This window comes from Apteryx mantelli, chromosome 4, assembly GCF_036417845.1.
Source record: "Apteryx mantelli isolate bAptMan1 chromosome 4, bAptMan1.hap1, whole genome shotgun sequence".
NCBI classification, from domain to species: domain Eukaryota; kingdom Metazoa; phylum Chordata; class Aves; order Apterygiformes; family Apterygidae; genus Apteryx; species Apteryx mantelli.
The window spans coordinates 12,755,362-12,782,145 of record NC_089981.1 but is presented as its reverse complement, the minus strand read 5'-3'; the positions used below and the strand labels follow the sequence as shown (position 1 = coordinate 12,782,145).

The 26,784-nt window shown below is 43.1% G+C and overlaps 1 protein-coding gene across 1 annotated transcript; it reads right to left on the bottom strand.

Annotated features, from left to right (window-relative positions):
* Positions 1-19,998: 19,998 nt before the first annotated feature.
* LOC136991929 (olfactory receptor 4S2-like) lies at positions 19,999-20,892 on the bottom strand (the record flags this gene model as incomplete). The annotated part of the gene is made up of 1 exon (XM_067295425.1): positions 19,999-20,892. A coding segment is annotated over exon 1 (894 nt), but the record flags the coding sequence as incomplete, so codon positions are not given.
* Positions 20,893-26,784: the final 5,892 nt, after the last annotated feature.

Here is a 26,784-nt window from a genome sequence, read left to right as displayed (position 1 = left end):
GAAATTTAGCATAATTGACCCAGAAGACATTTCAGTGTTTCAACATTGCTCTCTCATGCAAAAGGAAGATTAGAGAAGTAGGAATTCACCATTGAAGAGAAACACTATTTGCCCAAAGATGGGAGATCTTTGGAGAGCAGCCTCCACCAGGAATATCAACGACTCCCCCACTGCTTCTGACCTTCCTTCTCTTTCTGCAGGTGTGGGAGTGAGGGCAAATTTAAGATAGCATTTAAAATACCAGCAGGAAATGAGTGGCAATGGAAAATGTCCCACGTCCCTGTAAGATGAGTTTGCAAGAGAGAGATGATGAATTATCTTCTTGAATGGCCTGTCTCCTTCCTTTACTACAAAGGCAGCTTAGACAACCAGATTAGATTCAGTCACCTAACTTTTAAATAGCTTAAGTGCAGGGAGATGAATCCCATCTGCTGTATAGACATGTGTGTTGGGGCCCTTGCGGTGCTTCAGAACAATAATCTATATGAGATATAGAGCATGGAACTAACACTGTTTAGGATTAATTGCTTAGCACAACTTGCTTAGCATTAGTAGCTAAATTTGCTGAAGCCTTAGGCCTCAGGCTATAGCCACTGCTACGTGCTTTGAAGTAGTCCACCAAGGACACTGGCGCAGCTGGAAATGATACATCCTGAGAAAGTACAGATAAACTAGCAGAAGCCAGTGGGAACCAAGGTTAAGGGTAAGATAGCTTTGCTAAATAAGTAGCAAGGTACAAGGCATGATCGCTGCGTGCGTGATCGGTGCCATGATTGGCTACCTGTGACATAATCTGCATGGTGATTGGCCTAGCAAAGTGTACGACTGCACAAACATATATAAGATGGGCAAATTGCCGAATAAAGTTGGAATTGAACCTGCATTCTGTGAATGCGTATGATTCTTTCCCGTCACTCCCGCGGACCGCGACACATGTGGCATGTGCTCAAGATCCATGATGGGTCTGGATCTACTGCACAGCTATGTCCAGGAGATGCATTTCACATTCTCTGAAATATCACACTGAGCTGCACCGTGTGCTGTTCTGACTGTCTTTATGTGCACGGTAAACTATGCACATCCCGAAATCTGGGATGCATTGAGCCTAATCAACATGACATGGAGAAAGTATGTGTGAAATTGCACGTGCATGTGTAAAAACAAAAACAAAAACCCTTCCCTGGAAATCCACCAGCCTTACCCTCCCAAGCCTGCAGTTCTGCGCCATGCCATCACACCTTATTTCCATACCACAGCAATGCAGGAGGCCAGGCTCCATGATTACTCTTTCAAATGCTCATAGGTGTGAAACACTTGGGGAAAACATACAGGAAGACTTCCTTGCTGAGCTTTAGCTGTATGCAAGTGACCTATTTAAAGCTAATCAGGCTTCCTCTGTGTTCATCAGAGAGAAAGAAGTTAGCATCTTCACAGAGCGCTTCTTCCTTAGGACAAGTTGAATCATCTCCAGGAACTGCCTGTCTCTCTCTATTGAGTCCAGAGGGGGTTTAGATGACTAGATTAGATTGAGACAAAGCTTTTAGGTGCTTCCTGGTAGATGACATGAGCGTTTTCACCCACAATCCTCACCAATTTCTCCCTTTTATCTCTACTGAGAGATCTCCAACCTCCTAGGCACCAGCATGAGGTCCTTCAGTAGGATGCCTGAATTTAGGTGAGAAGAACGGAATCCTAAGAGTCAGTTAGTCTAACACAAACAGATAATGTAACTCCCTGTATTTCTCTTGTTGCCAGATGTTGAACTTTTGACGTATTTGGTGACATAATTAATACATTCATAATGGATAATTTGCTGAAGGAGCACAGTAACTTAATTACTGCAAGGTGGAAGTTTCACAGTTATTCAGTTCACCTCACAGAAGAAAATCCTCTTGTCTTCCCTTTACTCTGCTTCCCCAAATACTTGTGCTGCCTCCCCAGCTATAATACTGGATTGTGTCACTTCCTCCTTTACCTATGGATGTCCCCTTGTATGACTTTTCATAATTAACTTGTGCAGGAGAATTATGACAATTTTCAGAAAAGTTTTTTAAAATATAGCGCCCTACTATGGCTAAAGAAAAATCCAACAAATAAAATAGCCATCTTCAACTTACTGGAAAACTTCAGCACCAGTGTATACTCATTTATACACACTCAGGTTTGTGCCTTCGCCATCTGGTGGCAAGGCATGATCATAGCATGCCAAAGAGCTGAGAAAGTTTTTGGACCCTATATATTTGTTTGAAAAGGAGAATTCGAAATAAGTAAGATGGTTGAGAAAGTTTCCATTTTTCAACGTTTATTGATAATATCAGTTATATATACATATATATATATATATACACTTGTTTTAATGTATCGTCTTGTAATTATATTGTAGTGAACAACATTGCATTGCATCATATCTGAGTGTTGTGGCACAAAAATATCTGACATGCTCTTTTCAGATAGTTGACTACGCATCTAGTCATAGGCTTGAGCAAAAGGCTGTCCCAGCTTATTCCAGTTATAGCTGAGCACATGGATTTGTCTTACCCAAATTTAAACCTCTGCAGCAGATTTGAGTCCATCTGACCTCACCAATCTAATCTTCCTTTAAGGTTAATAAAGAAAAAGGGGGGCACTTCTTGGGCACCATTCATCTTTTCTTAGAAGGGACATCTTCATAGCCCGGGATCCATGAATCTTCTTTGTAAACTATGAAGAACACGAGATGAACAGCTTAGGTGAAGGCGATTACTTCTGAGATCATATCTCTTACATCATAGAGAGCCAAAGTGCAGACAGCAAAAACCTCACATCTTGTCCTTCCAACTGGGGAATCCAAGTCAGCGAGTGTAATTAGAACCCGGTTACTTTCTCATGTATCCTGAAATATTGGAGCTGAGAAAGATATCTGAGCCATATTACATACTAAGATCAAATTAAAAAAAAAAAAGTACTTCTCTTTTTCTTTTTTCTAACTCTTACATTATGTAGGAGGGGATTTACTAGTTGCACTGGATAGTATGAAATTTGCGTTTTCCTGGCCTTAGAAATTAGTAGCTGAAAGATCTATTTCCCATCTCTAGTTTCTTTGCTATGAAGGATGGCCATTCATTTTCTTACACCCACTGCTTAATCCTGCCTGCTACAACACTGGATTTCAACACAGGTGGAGTTGCTTGCTTTCTCAACTGGGAAGTAACATCTGTGTTCATTTGGGAAGTTCTTGTATGATCCAACCATAAGTTGCTATGTAATTGCTTGTAAATCTTTTTTTTTTTTTTTTTTTCCCCCAATAAGGACTGGATTATTTACCAGATTTGCTTATAGACCCTTGATCTCCAGATGTCTATACATACATATAGAAGCTCCATTGTTAACCAGACGAAAGCCTTTTCAGATCTCCTTCTTTTTCAGAGTGCTGGGTATTACCAAGAGAGGAATAAATCCAAATCTTCTCAACATTTTGGAAAGAGACCATCTCTGTTATACAAAACAGAAATAACAGAGATAAAGTCTGTTTCTATTTAAAAGTAGACTGAAATCTAGCAAAACATCATTTCAGGACAATGTGGAACTAGAAGGTTACAGTCTAGGAATCCTAGAATAGCCTCATTTTCACACGTGTTCTTTGTGGCTTGTATGTCCAATTTATTGATAGAATTGATACAGCAGCAGCAGATTGTAGTGATGTATTCTTCTGTGCAAACAAATTGCAGTTACTTACCTTTGGTTTAATAAAGACATGATAAGTGAAAATGGATATGAATTTAACTCTTTTCATAGTCGTGGAGTTTAAGTGCAGTTGACATCTACTCTGGAATATCATTGTAATCCCATGCAGACAAATGCATTTGAAACCTTATTTTCCCCAGAGATGCTGACCATCCATTTCTGTCTTCACAGGTAACTCTGTATATCCTGCACACCTTCAAAAGTCAGCTCATGAATTCATACATCCATGTACCTACTAGTCAGACAGTCAGTTTGTTATGAGTGTGAATGGAGCTTGGTTTGGTGCAGGAACGAGCAGAATTAATCAAAGAATGTTTTCTATCAGGCATTTGTCTAGTAGAATGCCATCAAAGTTGGCTGGAAAGAGTTGGAATCCAACCAGTGGACTTTAATATCCTTTTCTGAATTAAAAAAATATTAGTATCACAGTTATAAATATGACAGTGAAGGAATAGTTGGTTTATTTGTAATAAATCTGGAGTAGCTCTACATGCACATGCCTGCTTGTGGAATTCATCTCACCTAGAGATATACCTTTAAGCATGCCTTCGTTTCTGTCTTCCATCTTAGTTTCTTCTCAATAGGGAGGGGGAGGAAAAAAAAGTAACAGGTGTTTTTACAGAATGGTACATGTGAGTATCTTAGACATCTGCTACATGATGAGATGAGTTATGCCATAGAAGTGCCCATTTTTCCTTCCTTTTCCCTATTCAGGATGTGTAGAATGATAAGTTCAGGAGGCTGCAGCCAGGGCCTGTCCCTCTGGCCCTGAGCCAGGTGGGCAGAGAAGACCTGGAGATGGTAGCCGAGTTCAACCAAGAGTGCAGATGACCAGGAGAGTTCCTGGTGATGAAGCAGGTATGAGGTCAAGCTGAGAAGTCAGCCTGCAGGTCAGAGCCAGGATCAGGCCTGGTGAGGGTAACCAGGGACAGAGAGAGTCCAGTGCCTACTGGGCAGGCCCAAAGTGACAAGATAGGTGCAGGGTCAAGCTGGGAAGTCAGCCCACAGGGCAGGGTCCAGAGCAATGGAGTCTGCACGCTGAGCTGAGCTGAGCTGAGCTGAGCTGGAGATCAGTGCTCCTCTAGGGCAGCTCAGACAGAAACTGAAGGCCCAGGGTTGAGCTTAAATGGGGCTCCTGGGCCCATGGGCAGGAGGTGCAAGTGGCTGCCTCAGGCGAGGATGATCAGGCCCATTAAGGCCTATTAGTGCCCTCAGACCCTGGAAACAGTAGTAACTGAAATGCTCACTAGCATATGTAATTTTGATTTAAGAATTCAAAGAACTGGGAAATGTTACTACCTCTTTAAGATCTGTCAGAGACTATTTCTTCTGTTTCCAGTCTCATTTAGCCTACTTGCCACTAACAGCTCTTGAACATTGATACGTATGTATTTACCATTATTAGACTGTGACTTAGTGGCATTCATAGTGCTCCAGCTTCACACTGGAACAATCTAGGTAGATAATGTATGTTATGGCTGGTTTGGGATAACACAGACAAGTGATTCCATTTCAGAATGGCATGTTGGATGAAATCAGTATTGTCCTCGTTGACCAAAGGAAGTATGCTGGTCACCGCTAGTGGGAGCATATGATCATGATCGGTTTTTGCCAGTTGTTCTCCAGAGTGTATCAAGACAAGATTGCTTACCTAATGTGAACAAATATCTGAGCAAAATGGCAGCAGAAAATTACACCACAGTAGCTGAGTTCCTCCTCCTACATCTAATCAACAAGGCAGAAGCACAGCCCACTCTCATTGTAATGCTTTCAATTATTTACCTGATGACTGTAGTTGGAAATCTGGGCTTGACTGCATTGATAAGGATTGTCTCCCCAAACCATCCTCCCAAATAGCTTTTCCTTAGCCATTTGGCAGTCTTAGACCTCTGCTGCTCAGTCATCACCCCCAGGATGGTGGCAAGTCTCTTAGCAGAGAGCAAAGCTGTCTCATTTGGTGGCTGTGCTGCCCAGACGTATTGTTTCTCTACATTTTGCACCAACGAATGTTTCATTCTGGCTGTGATGGCATATGACCAGCTGGAAAACACTGCTATACAAAGCTGTCATGTCATGAAGCCTCAGCATCCAGCTGTGACTTGGTTCTTACTTTTGTGGGTCTCTAATCTCAATGATACACAGCAGCTGTGCCTTTTGGGTGTCCTTCTGCCATTCCAGCATCACCAGTCACTCCTGTGGTGTGGTACCCCTGATCTGTGGTATCTCCTGCTCTGACATCAGGGTTAACAAGATCATCCTCGCAGCATTTTGCATTTTAGGTGACATCTTCGTCATACTGGAGGTACACATTTCCTACATCTACATCATCTCTGCCATCCTGGGAAGGGGGGACACAAAGCCTTCTCCACCAGTGCATCCTGTGCACTTGAGAGTTTTTGCCATATCCTTTGGCACTCCAGCTACACACCCCACAGTTCTGGCTCCTTGCCTGACCAAGACCAGGTGATATCTGTGTTTTATAAAATGGTAAGCCCCACAGTCTGCAGCTTGAGGACCAAGGAGGTCCTCAAAATGAGGCACTGAACAGACTGTTACATGGAGAAAATTGTTTGTCAGTCAATAAAACCTCCAAAGGAGTTGGAACAGGTGCTTAAAAAAGTAAAATGATGAGTACAGCTGTTCATGGATGAATTTATTCTGAAATAATTGCTCGTTATGCAACAGAAGTAGGAGAAAAGTGAATGCAGAAGTGAAGAAAGAAATAACTGTAATATTAAAGACTTTTCTGTAATAGCAAGAGCTACAGCTTTACTGTGAGAAAGTACAATTGTGACACTTTTGACGGTGATTATTTTCACCTAAGTTTTTACTTTCAAGTTTGATGCCTTGAAGATATCCCAGCTTTGATTTCAACTGTTGTTAACTAGTACCAGTTCAGCAGTATGGCTTCCGTGTTCTGTTTCCATTCCCTTACCTCATACATCCTTGTAGTCTTTTTTTTCCTGACTCACAGTCAGGCTAAAAATGAGACTGGGATTCATCTAACCTAAGTTTAGAGTTCTGTTAATGAGCTGCCAAAGCATAAACCAAACTTGTAGGCTCTTGCTATAGCTCATGAAGGCAAATAAAAGTCTGTTTGCCTCCATAGTTTGATCACACCTGTCTCTGTCTCCCTTGAAAGGTCTATAATTATATCTATGAATTACAGGAAGAGTGTAGAGTGACCAGCTCAGGTTTATGGAATTATTTCAAGTCCACATTAATGCAGCTTAATGCTGCCCTGAGTTCTGGTTTTGGATCACATTTCATCTGACTCAGGGAGCTGGCTCTCAGAGAACAAAAAGCCACTGGCTTCAGTAGGGAAAGACTTCAGTCTCAGCTGCTTTGGCCATGGAAGTAGCACAGAGAAGGAAACGGAACTTGCTATAACACTGCCTCAACACACAGAGTTATTAGACAAATGGGTGTAAGACCATTTTTCCCTATTCTTAGGAAGGACTGCAAGTAAAGGTCCCATAGAAAGCTACACTCCCTCTCACTGGGGGTCATCACTCAGAGCAACCCATTCTGCCCATCCTGAACCACTTAGACCCCTTAATGTGTAAACGTAGTGTCTGAGGAAGAAATATGTTCCACTCTTCCATATCCTTAGCTTTATCATTAAGACTGACAGGTGTTAGTAAGCAATAAGCAGTCAGTTCCCAGAGCAGCTCTGGCAGCATCTAGAAGTACAAATTTTCTGCAAGCAAACATTTTCATGCTTCCTAGAATACCATGGGTGTTTCAGATATTGCTGACTAAACTGTGAGAGAGGACAACAGCAAAGAAAGATAAATAACCCAGACAAGCAATACCTGTTGATCCACTTTTAACCCAGCTATCTCCTGAACACCACGGCTTTCTCATAGTCTAGACGAGAACTCCAGAAGCCATTACATTGCCAGTCTAATGCAGTCTGGAAGAGGACTCGGTCCAATGCAAATACATTGCAGACCTCATGGTGCAGCCCAAACAGACGAGCTTCCCTCACTCATCATCTTACACACGGCACTGCACATTCATTGTCCCAGGAGTCGCCCCCACTCCACAACACGAGCAGCCACTGTAAGCACAGTCTAACTAAGGCTGCGTTACCTGGGACATTTCTGCCTGCCTAAGCCCCGCTGATGACTTTCCCTGCTAGGGACAGTCAGAGCAGATCACTCTTCAGCTGAGTAACCCAATTCAGCTCTCTGCTCTGAAGGCCAACAGTTTGTCGAACAACCTCTAAGCCCTCGAAGAAGCACAAATAAGCTAGCTTTCCTGGCAGGTAGAGATGTCCTTAAACTCCTGCCAGAATCAGGGGAAGGGTCTTTGTTCGTATGTCTCAAAGGCTCCTCAGCCTCCCAGAACAGCTGTCTTCATCATCTAATCGTAAAGTAATTTCAATAAGTGTCCAGTGATATTGCAAGAACAGAGAGAGGTTAATGGCAAGCTGTTACTAAAGCATGATATCTATGTCAACATCTTCCAATAGACCATTATTTTTCTTTTCTTCAAAAGAGTTAATTATTCAAGGACCTTAGAAGAAAATTATATGTGGGATTAGGTGCAAGTGCAAAGGCAGTGTTAAGGCAGAGGCACCAGAACTCTAAGCAAATCACCAGCGATTACCTACTTGAAGAACTTTATATCTGCATTTGAAGAAAAATCTACCCCGATGGATGGACACATAATCTGAGCCTGGATGGTCCACACACGAACAGGTTATCACAGCAAAATATCTGCTCCACAGATGAGCAGGCTGCCTGAAACTAGATGGTCCATGAGCCAAAGAGGTTATCTAACAAAGGACACGAGTCCAAGGGTAGATGTGTTATTAGAGACAACAGGAGTCTTCTGTGGAAAAACCAGCTAACTGTGTATCAGGACTGTGCATTTTAATGAGAGGAAGAATTATCAAGTTTGATCATAATTAATAACAGAGGTGGATTCACATTCAGATGGCATACTTAATGCTTAAACTCCACGGAGTTGCACTGCAGCTCTTCAGAGTCAGATAAGCAGAACTGATTCCTCTGATATCTTACACTGTACTGCTATTTACATGAATATGGTCTTATTATTACTAAAAGAATTTGTATTAAAGTTTGCAGTCTAAAGCTTTGTTAAGCTTTGTTTGTGAGTTGATAGGGACAGACGTGACGAGGGTTCACTGAATTTGCTAGGATACTTATGTCATCAGTTTCACTAGTAAAAAGTAGTAAGGGCAGGGAATGAGACGGGCATGTCCTGTAATCAATGACAACAAAGACACCCTTAGAGGATGATTCCTTCTGCTTATCACACTTATCTTAAGATGGGATGAATTGTCCTTTGAAGGTGATATTGCTCCCTTTGTCTATAGGGGGAGCCTAGAATAGATGTTGACTGGACCCCTAACCAAGGGTAGGGGAAATTAATTCACAGAAAGATTCTTCATTACAGTGCATCTGCTGAGACTCCTAATTAAGGCCTCGTGTCTTGCAGGAGATCTAATTTACAGACATTAAACTGCATCGAGAGTCATAAATACACCAAGTACTTCAGTAACACCATTTTTCTGAAGAAAGAATTCTGAAGCGGCAAGCTGAGTGTTAGAATATCACATTTCATATTGAAGTTGTTTCTCAGCATGTCACTCCACTAATGTTTCACAACGCCCAGGCTGCAGGTCAGCTGCAACATATAGGGAAAAGAATGAGCTGTTGCTCCAAAGGCAGTACTGAATTGCATAGTTCTGCAAACATCGAAGCAAAGAACATTTATCTGGGCATTTATCTGGAGCAGGGAGGGGCTCTACTGCAAGTGTGAAGTCCTAAAGTTTTTCTCTTTAGATAAATCTTCTGATTTGTTTCAGTAAGATGTCTTTGAAGTGAAGAAGGAAGCTACTCACTCTTATGAAGGTACATGAAATGTTTGTAGCTTTTGAAATAAGAGTTTATTTCTGCAACAATACGGCATAAAATATCTCGCACCTTCATGCAAGGAAGGTAGGCCTATTTCTTCATTTTAGAGATCAAAAAGATCATTTTCAATCTGCAGATAGAATCATAGAATAATTTAGGTTGGGAAGGATTTCTGGAGGTCATCAAGTCCAACCTCCTCCTCAAAGCAGGTTCAGTCAGATCAGATTGCTCCGGCCTGATCCAGCTGAATTTTAAATGTCAGCACAGATGGAGATTGTACAAATTTGCACCTAACCCAGTGTTTGATCACTCACGTTGGGGCAGGAGAGGGAAATTTCCTCCTTCAGTTTCCCAAGTAGTCCATGGAAGAGAGCAACCTGTTGATAGCAAGCTCATTGAAGCCCTTTTCTGAGAATTAACTGGGCTAGTTGCTGTGCTTTGGGGCAGAAAAGGTTGGGTAGGTTGGAGATAAACAACAACCAGCTATGCAAAGATAACTCAGTGTGTAAAGGCAGTCTGGTCTTCTGTGCATCTAAGCAGGATAGGCATTTTCCTCACGTAAACTGTGTACCTAACCATTATAGGCTGGTTTTAATCCTGCTGTCTGCTTCTTGAAATGGGCAAGTACTTCTGAAGATTTGGCTCACGGGGGGAATAAACTGGCTTGTTACCTACAGTACAGACAGTATCTATAGTATCTAGAGTATTGAGTAGATACTCTTGCCTTTCTGGATGAAACAGGTCAGTAAGAGAATAGTTTTGTACCTATGCAATATCTTGAAGCCTATGCTAGAAACAGACCTCAGCAAGAATTGAAACCTCCATTCAGTCACCCACATGATAAGAACTCCGCTTTGAGAGCGTCAGCCAGGTTACTGGTAACTTCCAATAGATTAACAATAATTTTTCATGTGAGGTGAAGCTGGTAGAACCTTTACAGGGATGACTGATTCCCTTTTTGTTCAGGATTCCTTCCCTTTTAGCATGAGATTTTTCCCCCTCTAAATGGAAAGTATTTCATTTGGTGACTCTTCCCAGTTTATTCCTGAGCAGAAGATGGCCACTTTTCCTTGACAACAGGGATGCAAGCAAATGAGAAATCCTTTCTCAGCCAAACCTGGAGGATCTTGTGGTATCTGCTCCTCTTTGGGAAGATGCAAAGCTGACTTTTCCTGCTGCTGTTGCCATTTAGTGCTTGCCAGCATTTCATTCAAGAGAGGAAACTCTTACTTTCTTCTGCCAGGATGTGGATTTGTTATTTGTATGTTTACGAGTTGCAGTCCCAAAGGTCAGGGTGGTGGAGGTCCATGTAATGAAGGCAGGTCTTCGCAAGTTGGCACAGCTGCAGCCTATCCATTATATGCATATTTCAGCAAGGCTGAACAGGGGCTGCTTTGTCCTGTTAATGGACTTTGTGGCCCATACTGAGCTCTAACTACGCTGCTACCAATGCCCGGGGGAGTTAGCTAATAGGCAAAAAATGTTTTGGTGGTTGCAATACAGGAAGAATGATGTCTGAACTGTTGTCAAGACCATGTATCTTCAGGAACAAGCGGGCCATTGCCCTTGGAGTGGGCCATTTGGATGATACTGTACACCCAACCGTGGCCACGAGTGAGGGGAGAAGAGTGCTCCATAGATGTCCTCAAGAAAAGCAGACTTTTTTCCTTAAAATAGGCACACTAAAAGAGGGCACACAAAAACCATTGTAGTGCCAGACTAGGACTTGTGTTTCACAGTGCTGCTGCTGCCTTTTGAATAAATTATTTTATCTTTCTGCGCTTTCTTATCTGACCTGAAAAATAGGAACAGTACTCCCTTGTATCACAAGTCATTTCAATGCGTAATTCAAGAAGTCTAGTCAGAAGCTATGATGAAAATGCGCCGTACTTCCTTGTGCCTACTGAGACAATCAATTGTGTGTTGCCAGTTTCCCATTACTTCTAGGTGTTGAAGCAGTTTCTTGTCGGGAGATGATATGAGTGTGCTAGCAACATGCCTGAGAGGAATCACTGTGTGGCCATTGAGTTTATCCTCTCTGGACTAACAGAAAGCCAAGAGGTGAAGGTAACCCGCTTTTTTAAAGCACATTAATAGGGAATCTTGGAAGGATCATGTAGATGAAGGTTGATCCCCCGGCTTCACACACTGTGTACCTTTCCCTCAGTAACTTGGCTTCTGTGGATTTCTGTTACTCCTCAGCTATCTCCCCGAGGTTGCTGGTGAACTCTTCAGCAGTGAGGAGAGCCACTTCAGTCAGTGCCTGTGTGGCACAGCTATTCACTTGTCTCCTCATGGCTAGTGTTGTGTGTCTCCTGCTGGCAGGAACGACATATGACTGCATGTGGCTCTCTGTAACCCTCTCCTTTATGCAACTGTCATGTCCTCAAAAGCCTGTACACAGATGGTAATCATCTCCTGTTTCACTGGCTTTGTCCATGCACTTGCGCAAACTATCTCCACCTTCACATTCTCTTTCTGTGACTTTGGTATTATCGGTCATTATTTCTGTGACATCCCCCTAGGATCCAGCTTTCATGCTCTGACACCTATAGCAAAGAGATGGTACTTCACATTTTTGGTGTGTTTCGTGGCACCTTCACATCTCTGGCAATTCTAATCTCCTCCATCTACCTCATCTCCACCACCCTGAGGATCCACTCCTCCAAGGGCAGATGCAAAGCCTTCTCCACCTGTGCTTCCCATCTGAGAGCTCTCTTCTTGTTTTATGGCAGCACCGTTTTTATGTGCGGTAGCCCAACATCCAGCTACTCATTGGACTGAGATAAATGGGCCCCTCTGTTCTCTACAGTGGTGACTCCAGTGCTGAATCTTACCAGCTACAGCCTAAGGAATAAGGAGGTGAAGGATGCTCTGAGGAGAGTTTTAGGTCGTATTAGAGAAACTTCAGCAGACTTGTTAGAAAGAGAACTTTGTTTGGGGAAAATTTATCAAAACCTTGGTACAAAGAGTAGGACTTCCAAGGAAGATTTGATCAGCTTCCAAGGGTGAGATTCAGAAAAGTACTTAATTGTTAGAAGTGCTTTTAGGTGGACTTTTAACTGGTTGTATCTGCAACTTCTATCTTGAAAGACTGTGTTCCTCTGCTGCTGAAAGCTGGAGGAATCCTGACTCTTAACTTGCAAGTTCCAAGCACAAACAGGACTCCTGCCTGAGGAGTGCGTGGCACAGAATTGCAGTTCTCTGTTCTTTTAGGAACGTTTGCTCATGTAGGAAAACCACCAGTCCGTCAAGATGAGAAAAAGCATTCAAAGATATTCAAGAGGAGAAAAGCAATGTGATTTGAATTTATGGCCATTTCTGCTACGTCTTCAGTATTTGAAAGGAGTAGCCTCTTCCAGTGCAACACACAGAACCTGAAGTTCTGGAAAGGAAATCTTGGAGAAGAGACACCCGTGTTTTTGCCCCCCAAACACTAGCGAAAGTAACTGTCCCTCTTCTGTTAAATCTCCCTCTTCTGTCACTCATTACTACCTCTTTTTTCCCCTTCTGCCTGGAAACATGAAAAAACTACAGCAATGCAGAAAAGATTGACTTCTAATTTTGCTACCATTGTGAAGTAACAAGAACTTATTCCTGCTTTTCATCTCCACATATCAGCAATCCACTTGAGGCAACTGAGTGAACCGGTAGTTATTTTAAGGACATTGGACATAATCTGAAAGTTAATCAAGCTGCAGTGTTCTTTCACTTAAAAGAATGCCAAAATAAGATGGTGACTTACCAACTACATGTCTGCCATCAATGTGATTTTGAGAATAAACGACCAATCATTTCTGGGAGATGAGAAAGTTGAGAAAGGCTTTGGAATCCTTTTATCAATTCAACTAAGCTAGCTCTAAGGATAGGTGTTCTATCACTAGTAGATGTTTCATCCCTTCTGGCTGAGTTTACAAATGCTGTCCCTCAGTTGGCAGAAGGAGTTGAAATCTTTATTGAGCTGAAAGTGACAGAATTAATCTCAGACAGGTGAGAGGTTCCTGCCTCTGCATAAGGCTTACAGTCAAAGGGGGATGGAAAGAGGTCTTGCGGATTCCCTTTGCATTTCACTGCAAGCCTGTTAGGGCTGTTATTTCCCCTGACTTCCTCTCCTTAAAGCTGTGCATAACTATAGCAAAGATTGTGTCCCTGTGGTCATCTATGGCACCCTAAAGAAGGATTTTACAAGTCTCTTTCTTTCAAACTGCTGCCAGCATATTTTACAGAGAGCTGATATGACTGCGAAACATCATTATTTCTGCCCAAAGACACACAGCTGGGGAGAAAACTGATGTTCAGTATGTTATAGTCTGAATTTTGATCAAGTAGTGATGATTAAAGGCCATCAATATCTCAGAAGCCGTTTATCTCAGTAACGCTAAAATTAGAATATGCACGGGGTAGTAAAAGCATTTGGACTATATGCACTATTATCCCACTGGCCTGACAGTCCTAAAATGCAGGAAAAAGAATGTGAAAATGTAGCCTTTTGGTCCTTTCTGATTATAAAGTATCATCAGATATGTGAAGTTCACAGTTTTTACACGTATCAATGTTGCGCTGTCCTTATCTTGAACAGAGAAGTGAGATTTTTAAACCAGATTTCTGAGGTGTCCAAAATTGTCTCTTTCAGTGGACTCCCAGCTCAAAGGAAGGAAATAGCTTGAGAAGAAATCACAGGCATCATTTTACTTTACTGTGTATGTTTACAGGTCTCTGGGAGGAGCAATGTACACTACTACTCTTCCAGAAAAAGACAGGGAGGTTGTCAGCAAAGACCTTCCCTGCACAGCAATGAGTCATGTCTGCACGCCGCTCTCTGAGCTGATGTTTAAGATAGTCAAAGCCATCTAGAGCTAAGCATCAGCAGAACCGGCAGCATGTTTCAATCAGGAATCACAATCACAAACCTAAATATGCTTTCTGACAAATATCATCAAAAAGAACAGATTTTCATAAGCCCTGCATTCACCTATGCCTTAGTCTCCACCTCGAGAAACCCAGACAAAATTAGGGAATTTAAAATGTTAAAGAGCTGCTGTCTCTTCAAATCTACAGTTTGCTTTTCTAAGAAAGCCTTCTGATCCAACATCCAGAATCCTGTTCCTCTTCTTCCCTTCCCCAAATCTCCGTTCCAGGAGGAGATTTGGGAAAATCCCTGCCTTGAATCACTTGTCATGACAGCAATGCTAAAGTAAGTCCATTTGCGGTAGAACAGCATTGCCCAGAGTCAGGAAGTCCTAGGGGCATTTGGGGGTTTCCCTGCTGCAAACAGTTGAGGAAAACTCGATGAATCAAGAACAGTACTGTTAAGAATTTTAGGGAAATTTTCAGTGTTCAGCTAGGAATTAGGTTATATTGTGTGGAGTATGGAGAGATATTGGATACCTGTATTTCCACTGAGATGCCTATTCCTTAGATTTTTATAGTGTAAAGCACCAGACGACTGGCCAAAGTCTCCAGTCTCTAAATAAAGCGGTGAAAAATGTCCCGACGATTAAACTGGATTGTGGCTCCATCATTGACTATGGTATTTAACCGTGCTTGGATTGCTGCTCTGATAGATTACAAAGCTCAGCTATGACATAAGGTCAAGGCCTTGGAAAGGTGTTAGCAGAGCTCCTTTAAATGAAGCGTTCCCAGAGACACCAGGTTGGCACAGACTGATGAAAATCGGAGTTAATGCCTGGCATCAGGGAACGACCTCTGTGTCCATCAGTGTTCCTGGGAGCCTTGGAAAGCCTAGTACAGTGTATGTCACCCTTCACTGTAAGGCAGACACCTAGTGCAGCACCCTGCTCCTCTCATGCTCCTATTTTACCATGCAATGAATCTCAGTCCCATCAAAGGTCTCTTGCTGTCTTCAGCAGCTTTCTCAAGTCGAGGCACCTCATGTCAGCACACCAATATATGTGAGATGAAACCTGCTTGTGCTGTGCCATCCTGAAGGATTTCCTTTCTCTTGGAAGCTTAGCACCACCATCACTTTTTTTGTGTAGAAACGTGAGCAGACACCACTCTCCGAAGCTCGCAGGAGCTAGTGGGAAAGCATAACCTCTCAAAATACCTAGTTATTCCTCTTAATGCCAGGAGAAGCCTAGACCTGAGACTTACACAGCTCTAAGGTGTCTAAAGGTAAAAGCCACAATACCACCCCAAAGGCTCGGGTTTGACTGGTGACAATATGCTCACATCCTTTTGACTGACAATTTCCAAAGAAAGATGAGAGCTACATGAAACCTTGGATTTAGCTTCAGTTCTACTCTAGTCTGCTGAGAAGATGGTGGAAGGGCGCATATAGATGAAAATGCATGGCCCAAGGAACAGAAGTGCAGAAGTGATATGGGAGGAGCAGGTAGAGAGTGCTTCGAGATGCCCTTTGGAAGAGTGTGTCCTCAGAGACCAAAATAATGACGTAGGACACAAAAAGAACCACAAAAGAGCCCGAGGAAATCAGACCACTATTGGCAACCACGATGCAACCAACCACGTAGGTGTCAGTGCAGGCCAGCTTCAGCAAAGCGTGTACATCACAGAAGTAGTGGTCGATCTCATTGGGCCCACAAAACAATAGCTGAGCAGTCAGCAGGGTCTGCACCAGGGAGTGCACACAGCCTCCCACCCACGAAGCTGCCACCAGCCGGCCACACACATGCTTGTTCATAATGCTTGTGTAATGAAGTGGCTTGCATATAGCAGTGTAACGATCATACGCCATTGCTATGAGGATGAACATCTCCGTGCAGGCAAAGAGAAGGACCCCAAAGAGCTGTGCTATGCAGCCCACAAAAGAGATGGTCTTCTTTTCAGCAAGAAGGTCATAAATGAGTTTGGGAACTGTGACAGTAGAGTAACTGATATCTACAAAGGACAAGCAGCTCAGGAAGAAGTACGTGGGAGAGTCCAGCTGTTGACTGTTCTGTATAGTGATGATGCTAAGCAGGTTTCCAAGAATAACAGTGGCATAGAAGACTAAGAAGAATGTGAAGCATACTTTTGCTAATGCATCATCTTGTGTGAGTCCCTGGAAGACAAACTCCGTCACATTGTTTTTGTTCTTCACATACGTCACGTAGACAGGACCTGAAGCACAGAATAAAGCCACCTGTGATGGCATTAGAAACACAGTGTTATCAGTACACATCCATGTTGATCACTGGTATGTTCAATATCAATGTATTCCCTTTTATGCCTTTTGGGGAAAGTTTCCTTTCAAAGTCAATGCTTCTCTCAAGGAGTGACAGTTGATATCTAACTCAGAATGCATTACTGAAGTGTGTAATAGCGAGCTCCGTTTATTGATTTGAGGGAGTTGGTGGAAATATCCTCCAGATTCTTATTTCTGATCTTTGCCCCTTTTAAAAAGGAAGAGTAGTCACTAGGTTGGCTAAACATCCACTTTTGTTGTGTTGATTTGGAAATGAAAAACTGACTGAGAAGGATAGTGCATGTTACCATTTGAGTCTCAACACGTTAGTCATGCCCTAAGGAATTCTGCTCAAGCAGTGAACGTACCTTCTTTTTCAACCCTCTGAGGGAATTCAACAGAACTAGTCCTTGCTATTGCTCTCTGACTCTGGTAGAATGTCCATGCATTTCTGTGCAGCCATCAATATTCACATCATGACACAAGGCAGCTGGCTAATTAATATCACTTCAGCTATCAGTGTAGATCCTTCTGGAGGAGGTAAAGTGGACACCTACCTCATGTCTGTTTAGCAGAGATGTGCCTTTAGGCACAAACTGTCTTTAAGGCACCCTAAGTGAAATCAGACCATGTTCAAGGCATGCCAGGAAACCTGAAGCAGAAGAGTCATTGTCCTATATGTGCTGTACTGGGCTACATCTTGTGTGGATTGGTTCCAGTTATTGCTCATGAGTTTCTGGGTTGCGACCTCAGTCTCCAAAAGAGCAGGCTTGTATTTCCTCAGACCAACTTTCCTACAGTACGTGGGTGAATACTGGAGATAATCTGCATTAATGATGTGTCAGTAAATTTTTTGTACACCTCAGCCAAGTTCTGGACTGGGCATGGAAACCCTCATTGAGCTGAAAGTGACAGTATTAATCTCAGACAGGCGAGAGGTTCCTGCCTCTGCATAAGGTTTACAATCAAAGGGGGATGGAAAGAGGTCTTGCGGATTCCCTTTGCATTTCACTGCAAGCCTGTTAGGGCTGTTATTTCCCCTGACTTTCTCTCCTTAAAGCTGTGCATAACTATAGCAAAGATTGTGTCCCTATGATCATCTATGGCACCCTAAAGAAGGATTTTACACGTTTCAGGAAAATACAGTCGTTTGGTCCTGCCAGTTGTCACCTTTCTGTTGCTGCAGAGGCTGAAGCTCATGGGCCAATGCGTAGAGGAATAAAATGTTGTTGTTGTTGACGCCTTCCATAAGCTATGGTCCCGCTGTTGCCTGCTAGCATCCAGCAGCCGGAAGAGAAATCAGAAAAATCATGGCGTTATTCCCCAAAACATTAAAAAAAAAAACAAAACAGTTTTAAAATTATAAGCCTTAGCTTGAACTGGCCGTGTGCCCTAACCCCTCAGCAGTTTCAGTATGAAGGGGGTCAGTGGGCCCCATCTGTCTTTCTACCTGCCCCACCTACGGTGAGACAGACCAGCCTCTGAAGGCGCCTGTCCCTCTCTGTTGACAATGGTGCTGAGCTAGACAACTGTCCTTCATTGCATGAAGAATTTAGACTGCTACAAATAGGTGGGGCTGGTCCCACCTTTAGCTGTGTCCACAGAGTGTGAATGCTGGGTGAGGGACATGCTGGCCCAGGCCTGAGGGACACTATCCCTCTAAGCCTTGAGAATCAGGATTTATCCCAGTTCCGTCCTGCTGGCTGCCAACCACATAACCCACCACGGTGACGAGAAGACACTGAGACGTCCGCAGTGTACTGGTGCATGCCTGTGAAATGGGAACCCACTCTGCCACCCCCTGCATAGAGCAGAGGACATTCGGGGAACCAGAGCATTTGCGACATTGTCCCAGGGTTTGGTCTGTGGATCTGCCGCTCTCCTGTGCAGGGAACACCTTCTTATCTTGAATCACACTTAAGCCATGTTAAGGTGCAACACAAGTGCAAGCAAGTGTTTATAGGGAACATGAAGTGAAGGAAGAAAAAGGAAAATGCTTTAGTTACTTTCAGAGTGCATTACACAGATGTCTTTCTCCCTCACGCAGCTCATTTGCTCTTTTCCTCCTGGCAAGGTAGGAGTCAGGGTCCCGTGGCTCCTCGTGGCTCCTTTGGCCTTGTGGAGAACCTTAGCTGCTACAACTAACCTCCCTGTGGCAGCTTTGGCTGGCTCTGAGGTGATTTAATCTTCCATCTTCACATTTCTTCTCTTCCTTCCTGCAGTAGTAGCTGCTCCAGCTATTCCCTTGGAATACTTTTTTCTTCCTTTGCCTGGGCCTGTAAATATGCCCTGTTGGGCTAGGAGTTATCCTGCATACAGGAATTATTCCCAAAGAACTCTTTATTTTCATTGACACATAAAACTGTGCCCCCCAATGCTTTCTTTGTCCTCAAATGCTTTCTTTGGTGGCGACAATTTCCTATGGTGAGCAATTTATCTTTCACTTGGATCTTTGATTCTCTATTAGTCTAAACAGTGAAATGCAAAATCTGAGGCAGAGATGAAGGGCAGAGGGGATGGCTAGGAAGGAGGGCATTAGTGATAGGTGAACTACTGCAGAAAGGCAGAGAGTTGCTGCACTGGAATGGGAAGGGGAGAAGCTTCTCCTCATATCATCTGCATCAGCAAATGACCCAGCCAGCATCTAATATCAGCAGTTTAATTGCTAACCCGTGGATTCAGCATATGACAATGCAGTACTCCTAAGAAGGCATTTACTCCAAAGTAAAGGGGAAGGAAGCCTTTGGCACAGTTGCTTCCAGCAGCAGGTGACCAACAGCCTTGCAGACACCTTGGGCCATCATTTCCTAGCTGAGTAGATTACAGAGTAGATGGAGTTTGTCTGACGGAAAGTTTACACCCGGGAGAGCTCGGACTAATGGGATGCTCTGCCTGGAACACATTTTAATATTTTTGATAGCATTCATTTCTTTATTTGCTGGTGTCTCAGCAGTGCTTGGAAGCCCCAGTCCTGGGCCTGTGCTATTCAAAAAGAGAACATAAAGGGAATCCCTGCTAGTCACAGAGTTTACAATGCCATTCCAATCAAAACATGAACTTTCAGTGTCTTCCTAATTACTGCAACAGCTAAAACCAAGCTTTTCTTCAAAAGGGAGCTTTCAGTAAATTTTCCAAAATGGAATTATAGTGAGAGAGAGACTCGATTTTCTCAGCTCCTGAGAAAATATTACCACAGTTCTACACCTCACCCTTTTCACTCCAGACTTTTCTATTCCACAGTTTTCTCATGGCACTTTTCATCTCCTCATTTCTCAGTGTGTAGATGAGTGGGTTCAGCATGGGTGTGATGACATTGTAAAACACAGCTACGCTCTCGTCCTCCGAGAGATTGCTGGATGGGCGCATGTAGATGAATGTGCATGGCCCAAAGAAGAGAATCACCACAGTAATGTGGGACCCACAGGTGGAGAGGGCTTTGTACCGCCCTTCGGATGTTTGCCTTTTCAAGGAAAACAAAATGACAATGTAGGACGTGACCAGGATGAAGAAAGAGACCAAACAAATCATTCCACCATTGGCAACGACAATGATGCCCGCAACATAGGTGTCGGCACAGGCCAGTTGTAGTAGGGGATGGACATCACAGAAGTAGAGGTCAATTTTGTTGGGACCGCAAAAAGGGAGGCTAACGGTTACGAGGGTCTGCACCAGGGAGTGCACAAAGCCCCCCATCCATGAACCCATCACCATCCAGCCACACACATGCCTGGTCATGAGGGTGGTGTAGTGCAGGGGTCTGCATATGGCAAAGTAGCGATCATAGGCCATCACTGTGAGGATGAAGATCTCAGCGCCGCCGGAGATATGAAACCCAAATAGCTGTGCCATGCAACCCCCAAAGGAAATGGTTTTCTTTTCAACAAGGAAGTCAGCAATCATTTTGGGAGCCGTGACAGAAGAGAAGCAAGTATCTGCAATGGACAGGTGGCAGAGAAGGAAATACATGGGGGAGTTCAGACGCTGACTGCTAACTACAGTGACAACGATGAGCAGATTTCCTGCCACAGTAACAATATAGAAGAACAAAAACACCACAAAACATATTTTCTGCACCCCTTGGTTTTTTGAAAGGCCCAGAAGAATGAATTCCTTCACACTGCTTACATTCTCCATGTTGATCAGTCGGGTGGCAATATGCAATATACAGCTTATACACCTGGGAAAACAAAGACAGACACATGATTCATCAGCATTTTTTCATTATTAATGATGAGTTCTATATCAGAAGTGGATACAAACCAAGAAAGATATAGCATTAGTATTAAGCTTATGAAGTGTTTAGTTTCTGTCATGTATTTTTTTTTTCACAGCTATTTAATTCTCCACAGTACAAAGCTTCTGCCATGGCTTTGGTGGCACGGAGATAGGTGCACTCTGTGATATGTTCCTTAATCCTGGTCCTCCAGGATCTTGAAGGACTGGCTCCATGGCTGGTAGCCTTCCATGCACTAAGGACAAGGCCAGAGTGTTCACCTTGGGCACTACAAGGCAGATAATGCAGCATGTTTGCCCTCAGGGGAGACAAAGTCCCTGACAGCAATCTTTGTAAAATGGGTGTCTTTAAGAATACCTGGAAATATTGCTCAGAATGATGATTTGCTTTATAAGTACACATGATCTTTGAATTCTTGTTTAGAAGGGAAATGTACCCACAGGCAGGGAAAAGCACTCTCTTGTGTATATACATTTTGAAACGTAAATATGAAATGTCACAGGCTGAAAAAGGAGTTGTGGGAAGGTTATCTGTCATGGAGGGGAAAAAAATTGCACATATGACTTAATGGAGTATTTCACATTGTTCTAAATCTCAGCATTGTTTCTATCAGAGGAAGGAAGAATGAAAGACTCTTGTGAGATCTTCTGTCCCATCACTGTACTGATTTTACCTAGTATGATTTTTGATACGCTCTGCGTGATGCTTTCAAGGGTTAACTTAGCTTAATGAAGCTAATCTAACTAAACTCCTTCAACAGCCAGTATAAGTCTCTCTATAGGCTGATTCAGAATGACTGAATTAGGGTCCTTTGCAGAACCCTTTTTTCCTCCATTCACGATGTGGAGCTTAAGCAAATTAGCACCACCAGGTTAGAATGAACTTCAGAGAATAATCCCTTTTGGTGCCTGAAAGTAGCTCAGAGCTTTTTGTATGCCATCCACCTGTTTCAGGTTATGGCTGAGCTCCTTGTCCCTAGGCATTTCTACATCCGTACAGTTTCTCATTTGAGACAAGGTCACATTCCAGCATAAACATGGGACTTCTTTGGTTCACCCTGTGCTCCAGCTACAACCCATCGAGCATTACATGTCACTAATAAATGAGTAGCCCACATCTTTAGAAAGAGTGTAACGTCTCTAGCTTGCCTTTATGCACCCAGACCACCAGAGTTCCTTTGGTCAAAGAAGTCTGGGAACCACCAGATGAAACTCTTCACAGAGAGTTTAAGGTCAGCCAAAAGCAGGCACTCTTTTAATAAAAATATCCACTGTATGGGCTTCCTTCTAGCATCAAAACATTCCCAGTCAACTGGTGTTAAAATGCACCATTTTAAGTCCTGCAGAATTACATCACAACCAGGTCTTCTCATTTGTCTTGGTGATCTGTGAGCAAATCTGTGGAATGATTCAGTTAAGCCAAGTTATCTACCAACTACTTCCATCTGCAGCATAATCAGAAATTCTCATGCAGGCACAAAGGGATCAAGCATCCACAGGAAACACTGAAACTGAGAAAAGCCAAGATTACTTTCAAACCCACAAAGTGAAGCCGAGAGTGGAAGTGGGCAAAGTTAGGGACTTTTCCTATGCTTACAGTTGTACTTACACTAGATGAAAGTTTTTCAAGCAGAAGGGTAAAATTTACATGGATGGTTCCCCTTCAGATATTTCTACAAGGAAAAGGATCAGTAAGAACAACGGGAGGTCACTTTCTCCCTCGTCTTACCAGGTCGTGATCCTTTCTACCCCTCTTCCTTCTACTGAGCAACGACGTAGACTTCTCAACAAAATAAATGAAAGGGATGAAATGAGCACACCTTTATGGCTGTGCAGTACCCAGTCGAAAAGAAATAGCTGGGCTCCATCCAAGCCAGAGCATGACTGGAAGCATACCACAGCAATCGCAGGGCCATATTTAGGCAGTCAGAAAGGAGTGACCAAGAGAGAAATGGTCAGGGGAAACTATATGCCTGAATACCAGCAGGTGGCAAATTCCTGAGCTAGAAACAAGGTGTGCATCTACAAAAGGACCGATTCACAATTCAGACAGCTTGACTATGTATCTTTCTTGACAAGGTCCTTTCCATCACCACCAAACTGCATTTAACAAACTACCCATCTGTCTGATCTCATCTCATCGCCTTAAGTCATGTAGGCACCTGTACCTAAGCTAGGCATATTACACCTGACCAGTCTACTTGTAGATGTGATGAATCATGTGCTGCAGGTACCCGTTTCTTACTGCTGACTCCAAGAGGATTACTAGAATGACTAATTCAGTAGAGGATTGCCACCAGTTATGGCTTATCTCTTCAAGTGCCTTTGCAGGGGTAGACCTGAGCTATATGACATAATGCAATCAGCTGCAAAATAAAATGAATCTCATGTGTACTCTTAACATCTCAAAAAGGGTGAGAAATTGCACCATCTCCTTACTGCATGCATTCTTCCCTAAAATCTCAGGCGGTTATGGGAAACAAAAGAATAATTTCGAAGCAATCGAATCTGCGGCTGTAGAACTAGCTCTGTATATGATTCTAGCCAAAGATAACTAGAGACAGTCAGTAACTTCAGTGGAAGTTTCTTTCCGTATTTTCACATTTTTTCAAGAAGAAAGGAAAAGGAAGAGGAAAGCAAAGCAAAACAAAGCAAAGCGAGAAGGCAGAGAAGCTGCAAAACTTACCTCGCCTGTGTTTAGAGATCTAATATTTTGTGTAAGGGCTGTACAACTTTATCTCCGCAACTTCTGTCTTCCCTGGTATGAATGTGTTAGAGCACAGCGCCTTTAAAGAACATAGAATGGCTTCTGGAAAGCTTCCAAAACTTGCTTAGGAGGTGGCTGTTAGTGTATAATCCAGTCCCATCTAATTTATTACTTGCTTTCGTGTGTCACAAGTGTATCTTGATGTTTCCTGCCCTTGTGAGAAGTGCTTTAATAGGCTGTGTGGATGATGTGACCTGGGTGTGCTGAATGATGCTTTCATACCCCAGCAGCTGCAAGAAGGGCTGAGAAGAAAACCGTTTAAGTACCAATCTTTAACCCTCTCCCAGGAAATCTTCCACCTGAAGGGCTCTTGGGGCTGGAGGAGGGAGGGGTGGAGGCTTGGTGAAGGGAAGGCGTGAAAGAAAGGGGCAAAGGAGGAGAATGAGTTCTGTCTTGACTGAAAAGTTTAAGTAAATATATTTTAAAGAAACAGTTGTCAGTCAATGCTTTTCTAATGATATCACAAAGGCATTTCAGGGTTTCTCCATAAGAAATAACAGTCAAAGGAGTAGCTGAATATTCAACTGGACAAGCATATGCATGGAACTATCCAGCTAACGCTTCTCGGAGTTCTTCCTTACTCCAAGCTGATAGTTGTATGGATTTCCCATGTGTAAAGGGCCATTAGGTCCACTGCTCTGGCTTCCTAGCATTCTGAATGCTAAAACAGTCCATTTGTAATCTAGATATTTTCTCTCCTTTTTTAACTTCTGTTTATTCCAAAAAACATGTAAAAGAGAAATCTTCATTAAAGGAAAAAAAGAAAGAAACCTCAAGCTGTAGGAAGAGTCACCATCCTCCAGGGATGGTAAAGAATTCCTATCACAGGAGTCTTTTAAGGACAGGTTGGGCTCATTTCTCTCAGGAGTGGTTACGATTAAGTTTTTATAGGGACAGAAGATGTCCTGGGTGACCTCTTGATGACCCTCCAAGTCCTATCTCACCAGAAATTTCATCACTGGAAATCCAGTGAATAAAGCCTCTTTGCAAGAATTTGCATGTTTTAACAGAGGTCAGTGAATTACCAAGTCAACCAAAAAAATCCTTCATTTACGAATTGGGAAACTGAGGGAGGAAGTCACCTATTTAATGCCGATGGAAGTCAGCGAGTTTAACCCTGACTTAGTCACTCTAGGCTCTTCTGCGCAAAAAAATGAATGTCTCTGGAGGCAGATTCATCTGATCTACCTCAGAACTGATTTTAGGATGCGATTAGGTGTGAAATAGACATCTAGCTTTTAAACAAAATAACTTAGGGCGGACAAATCTCACTGTCATGATGGGCCCCATCTTTCTTAACCCGAGCAGCTGCAGTCAAAGGTGAACCTATGAAATGAAACAAACGAAGCAAATAGACATGCTGATTTATATCAGCATATCATCTCAACCAAGGCCCAAGTCAAATTCATCATGGCTCTGAACTCTACTGTGTATTTGTAGCTTATGCCTCACGGATGTCAGGAAAGACATTGTCTCAGCTACTGTCCTTTGCTTTGTTTTGCTGAAATTTCTGGAAATGTGGAATGGCCTGATAGCAACATAGTTAATGTCTCCATCTCCTCTGCACAGAATGCCAGCGATCTCCACAGTGAAAACAGAAATCCTACAGTTAATGAGAATAAATACTGGTAAAGAAATGCCTTGGTGAAAATAGTCCCCTAACTTAAATGTCCTTTTACTGCTGCCTGGAGCCTTGGGCAGCTTAATGAGGGTTAACAGTAGTCACTACAGGAAACAAGAGTATTGGGTAAGAAGGTAAACAAAGTCTTACAGTCTTTGGGAAAGGAAGAGGAGCAACAGATGACAGAAGCCAGAGATCAGGCCAATAGCATCTGGCCTGCTAACCTAGTATGAATCAGCCTGCCACTTTCTGTACCCAGTGGCACACATGGCAGCAACTTGGCTAGCATCACATTCATGTCCTTTTGTTTCCCTAGCCAAATGGACTACCAGAGGTGACTTAATGCACAAGTCCAAATGAAGAATTGCTGCTACCTCCTGCTGCAAAATAATTCCCCGTAGGGCTGTGCTTAGTGCCAGCAAAGGAGAAAGGTCTTTTCTCCATTTTCATTCCACTTACCTTGGCACCTGGCTCTGGACACCACTATGGCAGCAGGTCATGCTCAGGGGAGCTGTGATTTGGACAAGGAGGGACTGTGCATGGTGAGATGAATGAGGTTTTGCAGCTGGATAGTGAATACTGGCAAGGGGTTTGTTGACAGAGCCATGGTGAATGTGTGTTGTGAATTTGATGATGGGCAGGATGGGGACAAGGCACAGTGTGGAGGGAAGTTGTGAAACTTGAAATGGATGCTACATGGCCAGGGGCTGTCTTCATGGAGTTTGTGAAATCAGAAGTGCCTGAGGTGTGGTGAGGGACTGTGCTGAAAGATCGTATGAAGTGGCAGGTAATACTGTGGGTGCTAAGCTGTGTTGAAAGACCTTGTGACATCAGAAGTGGGCATCGTGTATTGAAGGGTAACACTAGGAGAGGTTGCAAAATTGTGGCTGCTGAGGTGTCATAAGGCTGGCTAGAGAGTTCAAGGAGACCCTACAGTAGAACAGGTAGTGTGAATAGTAGGGGACAATGTATGGTGACAACTTGTGTTGGGAGAGGTTTTGAGGTCAGAAGAGGACACTCGGTAGTGATGAGTGTGCTAAGGGAGGTTCTGCAGTGACAGTGGACCCTTGGGGAATGAGAAGTTGTGTTGAGGGAGGTTGTGAAATCAGCAGCAGGCATTATGGAAGAGGACTGACAACTTCTCAATCTGTGTGACCCTGAGCAGCAGTAGAGTATCTTCTGCAAGGTCTGTGAAACTAGATCTATGCTGCTGCTATTTGATGCAGGCTATCAGTAATTAGTTTCGTTAAGGAAGTAGACTCAGGTTTTGAATATGCTTTGGAGACAAGAGACCAATCTTACCAAAGTCTTATAAGAGCTATACGAGAACTGTGAGGGACTTTTTCAGCATGCTTTTGCACAGTCTGTGGAAGTCATAGGATGGTTACTTCACTTGCATTATATG